At 32.8% G+C, this 13,017-nt stretch overlaps 1 protein-coding gene and 1 pseudogene across 2 annotated transcripts in view; both read right to left on the reverse strand.

Moving 5' to 3' along the window:
• LOC143626810 (proline--tRNA ligase, cytoplasmic-like) overlaps positions 1 to 13,017 on the reverse strand; it is a 265,181-nt pseudogene that overhangs the window by 103,458 nt on the left and 148,706 nt on the right. The window lies entirely within an intron of this gene.
• Positions 1,586 to 3,209, reverse strand: LOC143626803 (protein ALUMINUM SENSITIVE 3-like). Its single transcript, XM_077096768.1, has 3 exons — positions 2,937 to 3,209; positions 2,459 to 2,704; positions 1,586 to 1,900 (listed from the first exon to the last, which is right to left on the reverse strand). The coding sequence occupies exons 1-3, from the start codon at positions 3,174 to 3,176 to the stop codon at positions 1,586 to 1,588; spliced, it is 801 nt and encodes a 266-aa protein (XP_076952883.1). The 5' UTR covers positions 3,177 to 3,209.

Consider the following 13,017-nt stretch of genomic DNA (forward strand, 5'->3'; position numbering starts at 1 on the left):
TGTAGCAACAATCTCACAAAATCTGTTTTAAGATTGTAGAAAATTGGGTCACCAAATTAGTAAAAATATAATAAAATAAATTAGTATAACGATACTCTCGTTATACAAGAGAAATACCATAGTACAATACCGATTACAAAACTGAATAAACTGTATATAAATACAAACTTTTATATTTAAAACTGATATGATCCAACGTCTTTAACGAAGTCTTCATGTACTATCCTTGTCTTGTGTTGCCATCACATTTGGTCTTCGACTAAGCACCTTGACTACAACAAAAAGCAAACAAAATATTGACGGTTGTGGCTGAGGATTCGTGTTAAACACGGGTCCCTTAAAACAGATTTCGGGTCTCTACTAAAGAGTCCGTCTATCTCCCAGGGTACAACAGCATAAGCAGTATGTACTGCCGGGGAATGCCACGCGCCCGAGGTTACACCGGGTAGATTAGTGTATTAGAACTTGGAAAGATGAATATAAAGTTTAAAGAGTACTCCTTTTTAATTATTCACGGAAGAAAGAAATATGTTATGTTTCTTTGGTTGGTGTGATTAGTAGTGAAGTTTCTTCTTTTCTTCTTTATAAAATAAACCTTTTATGTTCATTACATAAGAACACAAACCATAAATTCTATGTCAATTAATCATGCCATAAACAAGAGTTAATTAGCATATTAAATTGTAACAAAAAAAGACTCTTTAAATGTTTTTAATAGGTTATATGAACCATCAATTTGAAGACAAAATATTATTGGTCATAACATGATTAGTGACATAGTATTATTTACACCGACCACACATTCGATATCTCATTCATTATTATATTAGTAAAAACACATTTTACTAAATTTTCCAACAATACGTACCCTACAGATAGGGTGGGGTACTGATATTAAAAACCCGAGTATAAAAAAACTCGGTTTCAGGTTTTATTTTCGTGTCCGGTTCTGGGTTCGGTTTTTTGTGCATCTATACTTGGAGGTTGGAACTTCTTTGCTTGTTTTAATCTAATTCTCGAGTAATCTGTTGAATGTTAACAATGTATATATTTCTCATTATGTTGTTGTAGTTTGTTTTAGTTTTGAAATGTTTGCCGAGCTTATTTTTTTAGAGATTTATATGTTATTAACGGTTGTTGGTCTTTTAATGATATTTTAGTCCTTTTTTCAAATCATCTAGTGGAATTGGATTTCAAACAATGATCATGTTGAGTTAGGGTTATTAAAATAGCTCGAAGTTCGCTCGAAAATAGCTCACTCAAAATTGACTGACTAAACGATCCGACACGCTCAGTTTGGCTCGTGAGCATCACAACATCAAACAACCATCTCATTGAACTCATTGTATAACAATTATTCTAATTAAATAACATCCAAGAAGCTTAATCTTACTTAACTAACATGAATACATTGATTTGGAGGTGAAGCCAATTGCACTCGAATTCTATACACTACCATAAAACAGACTTTCGACGACAAAAAAATCATCGCCACACTTTTTCGATGACTTTGTCGATAGTCATCTACCGATCACCAACAAAGAATGCAAAGCCCCAAAACTAGACTGATCACTAAACCAAACCCTTATTCCATCGAAAAAACCTTTGTTTCTAATTGATATGCATTTGTAAAGAAATTAGGCCAACAAAAGTAAGTTGACATAATGCTACTCATGGTTGAAGCCCCAATGAGCATATTCATCACCACCATCTGAAGTTGAATAGCTTCCACTGGAGAAGCTCCCCCCATTATAAGCCCGGTCATAGCTCCGGGGAGCGATATGAGGCCCACGGTCTTTGTGTTGTCAATAACCGGCGAAAGCGCAATGACTAACGACCTTTTCACTTGTTGGATCGTCGCTTGTCGTGGCGTGGCACCTAGCGCTAACGCCGTCTCCACCTACACAACAAATAATCTATTTAACTATTTTATAAAAATATACAATGGAGAGAAAACATAGCATAATGAATATTAACAACACTTTAAATATGACTTCGACTAGGAAATACATATTCAAAATGTACAAGTAATAATGATGAGAATTGAGTTTGTCTCTAATATTTTATGTAGGTGTTAAATGAACCCAAAAAACATGTTAGACATGTGAACCGTGAACTGAACACTATCCATATATTGACAGGTTGAGCCGAGCATGAGCCGTTTGACCCAAAAAAATTTATTTTTTATTGTTGTCACAATCTAATACTTTAAATTTACATTGCTAATATGCAATACCAATTTATATGAAACAGATTCATTTTAACTACAAACATTTTTGCTAAACGGGTTCGCGGGTTCCACCTGAAACTTACCAGAACCCGTTTATACCAAACCCTAACCCGTGAGTTATGTGCTATGCTCGTATCATGTTTTCAGGTAGCATCACAAATGACGAATTAACACCCCTAATATTTTACAATCGGATGACAAAAACAGTTTTGATTTGGTACAACTTACCAAATTCATTTGTGTCCGAATATCATCCCGTAGACGTTTCATCGTAACTCCGGTAACAGTCATCGCATTGCCAACCATCATTCCGGCAACCGGAATGATATACCGAGGAGTGAATGGGAAAACATTTAGTAAGACCAGAAGCAACATCGTTAACGTCGTACCGACCAAAATAGACGCTCCCGCGATATATTTCCCATGCGGTACATGTTTTGCTCGTTGGCCGGCGGTGTACCCAGCAACCGAAACCTGCGAAAGTGTTAAAACACTGATTATTAATGGGACCGTCTATACACAGTTACACACGTCTGAAACCTAAAAAAATAAAGATATAACGGTCTATGGTCAAAACAGCCGTCCAAATACTGTTCAAATGCCATTCTAACCAAAAGTTTTTAAAATTTAACATTTTGGTCAAAACATCGTCTGAGTACTGAGTACTGTTTTGTGAACGGTCGTTTGATGGTATAAAAATAATTACCATGAAAAGATAAGGAAGAATGATCCACCAACTACTATTTTGGTTGAAAATGAATTGAAGAACAAATCCAATAACTGAGAGCTGAATAAAAGCTCTAACAATGGCATAAACCATCTCTCCTTCAAGTTTAAGCTTTTGATAATATGATAATAAAGCCGCCAGCAACACCACTGCGGTGGCGGCTGCCGGCTTTATCATCCCCTTCAAGAACTCTACCAGCCACTCCCACTCCCACTCCATAGTTAAGTTCTTTTTGGTTATGTTCACATATGCATAAATACTCCTGTCTCACATGTCATCATGCATATATATATAGTATAAAAGAAAGGATACCATAAGTTGTTATAAGGAGTTGTTTAGATCAATAAGTAGTTATCAATTTTTTAACATTCACAAATTAGTAAATTATATGTAAATATTTAATCTATCTAGAAAGTAGGATCTCTCGTTTAACTGGTGGCCTTCGTATCTGTTCTCATCATTTTTTTCTCGTCTCTCTTATTAAATAAATATATGTCTTTTCAATAACGGTATATATTTAAAGAAAATACTAATTAGACTAACAAAACACGTTTATTTTAAAAATATCTTATTTTAAAAAACTTTAAAATCTATTTATGTAATTTTTATGTTCAATCAAACAATAAAGGCGCCAACTTACAATGTATTTTCCGAACTCAATTATATATTAATTTGTACATATTTTTGAATTTTCGCTTTAAATCGTCAATACATCCAATACATTTTTTAGCTATAAGATATACATAATGATTTTAAGAATTTGATGCATTGATTTTTCACCCCGTGTAATACGCAGATTCTAGGCTAGCTAGTGTACAACAATCTTAATTACATAAGTGTAAGATACATAAAGTATTTATATACATTATTTACATATGATAAATACTATTTTCTTTTCCAACGAAATTAGTTTGGTGGCAAAAATATCTCTCTCAAAGAGTCATAATACCAAACCACTTATCAACATTTTCTTGCACTTGTTGGATTCGAACCTTAGAAACCTCACCCCCCACCAAACCCCATCTCTCTCTTTCATAGAGGAGGAGAGCCTTATGAGAAAACCTGTTGCCCACTCAGATGAACCTGCAACACGAGTGAATCATCTTCATCTCTCTCTCTAGGATGTAATTATTTGTCATACACTATGGATAAATATAAATGTTTAAATGTATAAATGTTTATATGGTTATGATATTTAAGTTTAATGAATAATTAATGGAAAAGATTATGGTATCCTTTTACACGAGTTATAAAGTTTTTTTATATTATATTGATATGGATTTTGGAATCTAGTGAGTGAGCCAACAAGGTGCAAGTGACAACCGGGGGAGGGTTATGAATCTTTAAATGGTTTAACTGGTGAAGGCATTATAACAAGGCCAGATTGAGCCCACTCACTTTGATGAGTCACTCATGAGTGCATGATTTGTTGGCCACGACTCATGCATGGTGGGCGTCAATTTCCTTATATAAAAGCATTCTCATCCTATCTATTATTTGTCGTGAATGAGGTTTTTATAATTTAAAAAGTGATATAAAGTGTTGTGAGTGGAGGAAAGAAAACATCAGTAATTTTTATGTATATTTGAAAAGTTTTTATAGTAACTTATAGTTTTTTTAATATTTTTTTAAAGTAAGTGTTAGTAAAAGAGAAAGAAAATGTAATAATAAATATATAAAAAAGTATCGTTTAATTGAAAAAATAGATAATGTAATGATGGTATAATTTTAAATTTAGAGATAGATGAAGAGATGAGAATGCTCTTGTTGATCGATCCAATTTCAATCCAAAAATAACATGAGGGTATATATATATCATTTATGGTTAATATAACATAGGGGCATTTTAAGAACAGATAAAATCCCTACACCATCCCTGGAGCATTATAAAGGCGTGAATGAGCATACCAATTTTTTTAATAGCGTCCATGTCTTTCTAAAATTTGTTAAAAGAAAAAAGACAACTTTATAAAAGGCATTATATTTTTTAAAATATTTTGCCTTTATGTTTTGCTCTCATTTGGTGTTTATATTATCATGCTTGGTTTAATACTTAAAAAAGGTAATAATCAAGAGGAGCGTTCACGATTCGCATTCTGTTTTGTCTGGTTTTAATAAAATTTACAGTCGATCTAGTACATTTTTATAAAACTAAACCGTGTTGTACATGTTGGTCAACAAAATTGGTCGGTTTTGATGGTTTGTGCCAATTTTTTCATCACAAATCACACCATTAGTTTTTTTTTTGAAACTTTAGTAAAATGATAGACTTTAAAAAGTACGAAATGCTTAACTTATAAGTACAAAATCAAATGAATTAATAACCTATATATATTATAAATAAAAATACTTAAACGTATTATAATTATTAGATTTATATACTTGAAAACACACATTTTATTTTTATTTTATAAAAAGTTTATATATACACATCAGTACATCACCATGCATAAACACCATCACCACGGATTCACTCACACAAAACCAAAATCAGGATGGAGCCATGCTGGGGAGACGTTATTTACTTGCCTTTGGATTTTAACAAACAGTTGAGCCTACCTTGGATCAGTGGAGTGGATGCGAAGTTGTGTGGTATATATGGCAGATAATATTAGCATGTGTTCTTAACTATTTATATATATACAATTTGTAAGTTTTGTATGCAATACTATTATACTATATGTAATAGGAAAACTATGGCTACAGTAAAATATAATTCTTATAATTTTAGTCCCTTGATTTTAAAATGTTTCAAATTTGCTCTGAAAGTGTTAAACTGTTTTAATTTAATCCCTAACATTTTCTTTCTTTGAACTTTGCTTACCTTGCAATGTAACTCATCAAAGTTTTCATGGTTTTAATTTGTGCCATAACATGTGTTTTTCTTTTTGTTATTATTTACATATTTAAGTCATTGATTCTTTTATAATGATTAACATACTCAATTTTTATATTTTTTTAGTATGCCATTAAGACATGTTTATTTTTATCTATGTCAGTCTGGATGTGTATATCAGTTTCATTGGAAGCAGAGTTGTATTCTCTTAAGTATTTTTTTTTTTCTGTTGCAAGCTACAATTAGAGTGTCGTACCACATTAATACTGTAGTTACTCGAACTGATACCTACTAAGTTTTTTGATATTTAGATAGACTCTTTTTTGTTGTGTCAAAGTGATAGTCGTTATGATATGTTTGTACATTCATGCTTAAAAATATCGGCCCGTTGTCAAGTTTTCGACGATACGCGCGTGAGTAACCTACTAGTTTATATTATGTATTAGCTTTTTTTTTCAATTTTTTTCTTTTTTTACTTTTATCCCATAGTTTTCATATTTTATAGTCCTACATATTTTATTTTTTACAAGTTTGTCATAAAGTATGTTTCATTTTTAACTCAAACACTTTTCTACTTTCAACTTTGTTTTCCACTACTTTTCGTTTTTTACAAAATTTTCATTTAACGTTTTAGTCTAAATTTTGCAAGTTAACATACTACAACATGCGTGTGTTGTTTAACTTTCTTATATCTATCTTTCCTGTTCAACTATTCAGTCATAAGGCGACTTAATTATTCTTTTCTATGTTTTATATTTCGGTCAATTTTTCACGTGTTAACACGCCACAACAGACGGCCGTGATTGAACTTTTTATGTCCACTTTTCGTTCGGTTTAACAATCCCGCCACAAAGCACGAGTCCAGCCCCATCAACACACGTGTTCGATAAATGTTTCAAGGTTACTTTTCTTAATAGTTTTACGCCCCCACCACAACGCGGTGACATTTAATACTAGTTATTTTACATTTTTAATAAGGGTGAGTGATTATTGCATTTAAATGCCCTTTTGTTATACCTAAAGTTCAAAAAAGCTATACATGTTTTATTAAATTAGAATCTTTATTGTCAAAACATTCGTTAAAACTTAAAAGGTAGTGTTTACATCAATATAAAAAGGTAAACTGGCAACATACAGCGTCGTTAGCCCTTTTCGAATAGCAAAATAAAGTCGTTTAATACATTCATAGATTATAGGGTAGTAACATTACTATGCATGATTTGTTGGACATGACTAAAGAGCTCCACAATCTCAAAAGCTAGGAAACCAAAATTATCAAATGCGAAGGGTACAAAAACATGTTGGTTATTAAGACAGACCTTCTCATGTTTAGCCACTTTCATTGAAACAACTTTTAAAGCAGTCAACCTTCTCATGTGTTAGCCACTTTGCATGAAACAACTTTTAAAACAGTCTAATCCACTGTAAAAAAACAATACTACCCAAGCCCATAAGAGGGAAGACTCCTGTTAGATCTACACATGCATGTTTCTCTCCTATCCATCCAAAGACACAAAATGTCAGCTGGTCTAAGAGTTGACATTCCATCCAACGAGTCAGTCAAGGAATTCACTGATACTTCTTTCTAAACAGAAATCTAAGTGCACCTAAACATGTCAAAGAGAAAATCCCTAACCAAATTGACCCCGGGAGCTTCTACAATGTACCTCGCGCTCCTCAAGTGAGTCCAAACATGTCTTGTGACAAATATGGTACATCTCATCAATCAAAAATAGATTAATCATGAGATGATACGTAAAGATAGTATAATACTGAATACTCCATCGGTAATATATGTTGGCCGAATCTATCTATAAAGATAGCATGAAAGAGATCAAGAACGAATTGATAATAGAAACACAAACGAACACACAATATTTAGGGTAAATCTCTCGTATTATTATAATCATGAAACTAGCTCAAAACCTGAATACAGTAATCCATCTCATTATACAATAACCCTAATCATGGCTATGTATTTATAGGGTGACCGAACTTAACTAACAATTAATTACCAAATATAAAGCTCTAATTGCAACCCTATAAACTCATTACAAAATTAAAGAATTTCATAGGTCCAATAGGTCTAACCTGATCACCAACACATAACGGACCTATTAAGTTAGAAATTACGTCTAAAAAGAGATCCTTCTCATGGTTACTATTTAAATTATAAATCAAGGAATGATTCGGATGTCTAATTACATTGTTGAAAAATCAACCTAAATAAAATAATAATTAATTCTAGGAGAATAATCCATAAAAACCAAAGGAGAGGAATTTGTGCCGTACGACAAAAGATACGACTAGGTACAACCGGGGGAGTAATGGAATATGAGGGGCCTCCATCTTTAATTAATATACAGGTAATATCCAGGTGATATGTGGACTGTTCATATCATATCATATATTTGTCGGTTAATTTAATGGGATATGTTATTGGTACATCTTTTGGTTATTCACACACCCTACATACGATCGTATAGAGGCTATACGATCGTATGGAACCCACTTGAAAGAAAGGGTGTATAAGTCAAAGGGTGTGTGAATAACCATAGCCTTAATTTAAAAGTAATCAAGATAAAAAAATTTTAAAAAGAAAATAGCAAAAAGAAATGCTTGCCCCACTTAATGAATGCAACTTTCTTCTTTAGGAATCTCATGCTTTTATTATCTTTAAAAAAAGTTGAAAAAGAAATACTTTGCATGCAAAGTTTTCTAAGTGGAAAAGCTTTTTATTCTAATTAGGTCAGAAATAGCGATTGCCTATTTAAAAAATAAAACATCAAATATTTTTGATGAATCAATCTGTGTTTCTATGTCTACTTATAACTGGCTTTTATATCCCGCGTTAGGGAGTTTGTTTTAATATCATTTATAACATTTATATATATTTTTGGATTTTTATTTTATTTATTGTAGGTAAATTAATAATATATTTAGAGTTTGATAATAAAAGAGTTTTACAAATAAATGAGATTTTATAACCAAGTTTAAAAATTATTTGGGCTTGGTAAACCCATGGCCCGCTTATCTTTTTTGTTATAAAATTGTTTCTTAATTATATATAATATTTTTTTAAATCCGAATATTAATTTTTAGTAGTTCCCTATTTTATAGAAATTTTATATCAAATATTTGGTGAGATTAATTTATAATTTAATGAATGTTATAACACATTTAAGGGCTATCGAGATTTGGTGAGACGCATACCTGTGAATTTGGGTCAAATGCATGAGAAACCTCAATTTACAAATAAAGCAATCTGGTGACTTGAGAGAATATAGAAAACAACCAAAGAGCTTTTAAAGCTTTCGTTTATATATATTTAAGATAAACATGAGATAGGAATATTTAAATAAAAAAACTAAATAAAAGATGGAATAATCTCCTTGCCATTCTCATTAAACAATCGACTATAAATAATACATCAAATCCCTTATTTAAGGGATATATTTACAATTATTTGAATTCTAGATAACAAGCTAATTATAGACAATATACAATTACTATTACACCCCCACAGTCGAAGAGGGAGGTTGTCGAATGCTAAGACTGGCTCGAAAGTCATCGAACAGAATCTTCGGGAGGCCTTTCGTGAAGATATCCGCAATTTGGTAGCGTGTGGGCACATGAAGGATGCGAACGTTACCACGACGTACTTGTTCGCGGACGAAGTGTATGTCGAGTTCGATGTGCTTCGTTCTTTGGTGTTGAACTGGGTTGCCGGATAAATATATTGCACTGATGTTTTCACAGTAAACTAGTGTCGCTGCCGATAGAGGACGATGAAGCTCAAGTAACAAGTTCCGAAGCCAGCATATCTCCGCCACCACGTTCGCGACACCCATGTATTCAGCCTCCGCACTAGAGCAGGAAACTGTAGATTGTCGTTTTGACGACCAAGATAACAGGTTATCCCCCAAGTAAATGCAATACCCAGAAGTGGAACGTCTCGTGTCTGGGCAACCCGCCCAATCTGCATATGTGTATGCTCGTAGTGCAATGGTGCGTGTTGGTCCAAGCGTGAGGCCGAAGTCTGAGGATCCCCGAATATATCGAAGGATACGAAAAAGAGCATTCCAGTGTGTCATCTTAGGTGAGTGCATATGAATACACACCTGTTGGACTGCGTAAGAAATATCAGGGCGAGTAAACGTGAGATACTGAAGAGCCTCGGCTAGGCTTCGGTAAAGGGTTTAGTCACTGAAATCTGTCCCGTCATGTTCACTTAACTTCGGTTTTGTGTCGACAGGGGTTGGGACCGACTTGCAGGTTGTCATGCCAGCTCGATCCATAAAAGATGGAATAATCTCCTTGCCATTCTCATTAAACAATCGACTATAAATAATACATCAAATCCCTTATTTTAGGGATATATTTACAATTATTTGAATTCTAGATAACAAGCTAATTATACACAATATACAATTACCATTACTAAAGATTGGGTCTAGTTCCACATGTATACGCATAAAAGTAACCTTTTATAACTTGTGTAATGTTCACGTTGAGTGTCTATGTGTATTTATAAGTAACCTAGTAAGTCCCGGTTTTAAACCCTGCATTTCGGTTACGATACCCTTTTAGATCAAAAGTTTTAATTTGACTTTTTATGTTATTGTGGTTTCATTTTCGTTTTAATTAAAGTCAGAAATCTAACACCGTTAGAACGCGGGTGTGAACTTCTTGTGAATTGACCAAAATAAATAGTAAATGTGTAAGTGGAAAAGAAGTTACCAATTGATATACAGATAACTTTAAATAAAAGTTAAGTTGCTTTTTGGCTTATGTGGTTTACGTTCCATGGCTCTTTCAACCCAAAACGCAACTTTTTAACAAATGAAATGTTGACGTTAACTTCTTATGAATTGACCAAAATACCCTTTTGTTTGAATTAATAAAAAAAAACATATATGATTACGTTCCCTCTTCACTAAACAAACCTTAAAACCTAATCCATCACCATCGTCTCTGATGACTCCTCTCCATATGACTCATTTCTTCATCTAGACTTAAAGTCACCAAAATCATCAAACTTGGGTGACATTAGTTATTTTAAATGAAGATCCAAAAGGTGTTGACGTCGAATCTTTGTTATTCGTCAAATCTCAACTCACCTCCACCCAATAGGGTGTTCCAAGAAGCTACATTGATTAGATTACATCAAAGTGGGAGGAAATCTGTGCTAGAGGATGCAAGAACATTAAGCAACCGGAGAACAAAGATCGATTCAAAAAGCCATCAAAGATTCAACTCTGGAATGCAAGAACAAAAATCAATGTTAAATTAGATTGAATCACAATTAAATAGATGAAGAAAATTTGGCCAAAACCATCGTATTCGATTAATTTGGGGAGGTGGTCATTGAGATTTTAAAGGCCATGGGAGACTAATATAAATGGGCCTTAAAAATAAATATATGAACAAGACCAAACGTGGTATATAAGATAAAGATTAGGCCCAAACTGAGAAGTTATCATACAAGGGGTTGCGCCTTTACAAATGCTATCAAAAATGATTTTTTTCACTCTCCACTGCTACTTATCAATACATCAATAATTGTTATAAAAATAAACAAAACAAACTTATTATAGCTGATTGGATATAATCTTCAAAACCGGTTGGATATATACCATATTTAAGCACACGCCAAAACTGTGAAAACCGTTTACGAAACTAAGAAAATATATTATATTGATAAATACTTGTTTTTGTTAGTACACCAAATGTGACAAGTGCTGAGAGTTAAACATGACTAGTCGTTTAGTCTTTATAATAGGTCTTTGAACAATGTTTATGATCTAGAAAATGTCCTTTCTTGATTACAAGTCTCGATTAATTGTCGATAACAGGTTTGGCAATCTTTGATTTTTCTGCTTTATTGGGCTATTTTCATTCCATTCGATTTCTAGGTTATTCGAGACTTTGATTTCTAGCTTTTTTTAGAGTGTACGACTTTAAAGGTATATAGGTAGGTAATAACTAATGAGTGATCCAAGTTATGTTATATGCTAATAAGAAATGACTTTGGATTTTTACTTCCTTTTAGTTCTTTAAAATTTTTGAGCCGTCCCCTCAGTCGGTTGTTTACAACCGGAAACCCAAATATGAAAACATGAAGTGTCGGGTAGAATTGTAGAAAGAAACCTTCGAAAAGGTGACTTTATCAAATATAGACTGGGCTTTTACGTCTATTGGGCTTTAATCAAATCGGGAAGTGGTTTCTAAAACTATTAATGAAAGTGGGCCGAAGCCCACCTGCAGATCCATATAATTTTTTATTGGCGAGAAAATGCTCTTAATTTGCATTAAAGTTTTAATTAATTCAAGTTATTACTTAACTTGAAAAAGGGATATACATATATATAAGTTAATTAATTTGTTCGGTTATGGGTGAAGAAGATACTTCAAGTTGATAATCGATTATTTAAAATTTAGAGTAAACTATACTATGTTATGTTTTGATAAATTTAGGCGTTGTCCTTAAAGTAGATATTAACCATTACAAAGGATATCCATTATGTTTTAATTTTTAAATAAATTGTATCCTTTTGACCTAACCCGGTTAATTATGTTTTTGTTAAGTTTAAGCACACGCCAAACACGTGAGGGCAATATTATATCGTTTTTTTCTTCACTCTTTCTGTCAGACGCTAATAAACTTCCATACCATGTTTGATTGATCAAAGATTCAAATTTGGGTTATCAAATTAAAGACGAAGACGGAAACCAAGATCAAGATGGTGTTTTGTTGGTGTGGCAAAGAAGCACCCACCCTAAGATCATGGGCAAATCGAAACCCAAGTCGTCATTTTTTATGCTCGTTTAGAGAAGGTATGTTAATTCTTGCCCTAAATTTATAACTGCTCACTTCTCCCTACAAAATCCAATTTTTGAACATAATGAAGGAATCAAAATGCCGATTCCTAGCGCAAAATTTTCAAGCACTGGAAAATTGGAAAAACAAAAACAGAAATAAACAATTTTCAAAAACTCAAAAACCGGTTCGGTTTTAGCCCATAAACGACCGATGCACAACCCTTGTATGAGCTAGCCATTCTAATATATACATATATGTGTGCGCGCGTACATATGTGTACTTATTTTAATTTATTTATGACGTCCATCTGACTTTTTAAATGACCTGATTAGTAGACCAGTAAAATGATTGTTTGACAACGAATTGGTTATAACTTATGAGATCGTCTAAATTACTTCAAA

Source organism: Bidens hawaiensis, unplaced genomic scaffold (assembly GCF_021521415.1).
Source record: "Bidens hawaiensis isolate Kalapana, Puna unplaced genomic scaffold, B.hawaiensis_p1.1 tig00004525_1, whole genome shotgun sequence".
NCBI lineage: Eukaryota > Viridiplantae > Streptophyta > Magnoliopsida > Asterales > Asteraceae > Bidens > Bidens hawaiensis.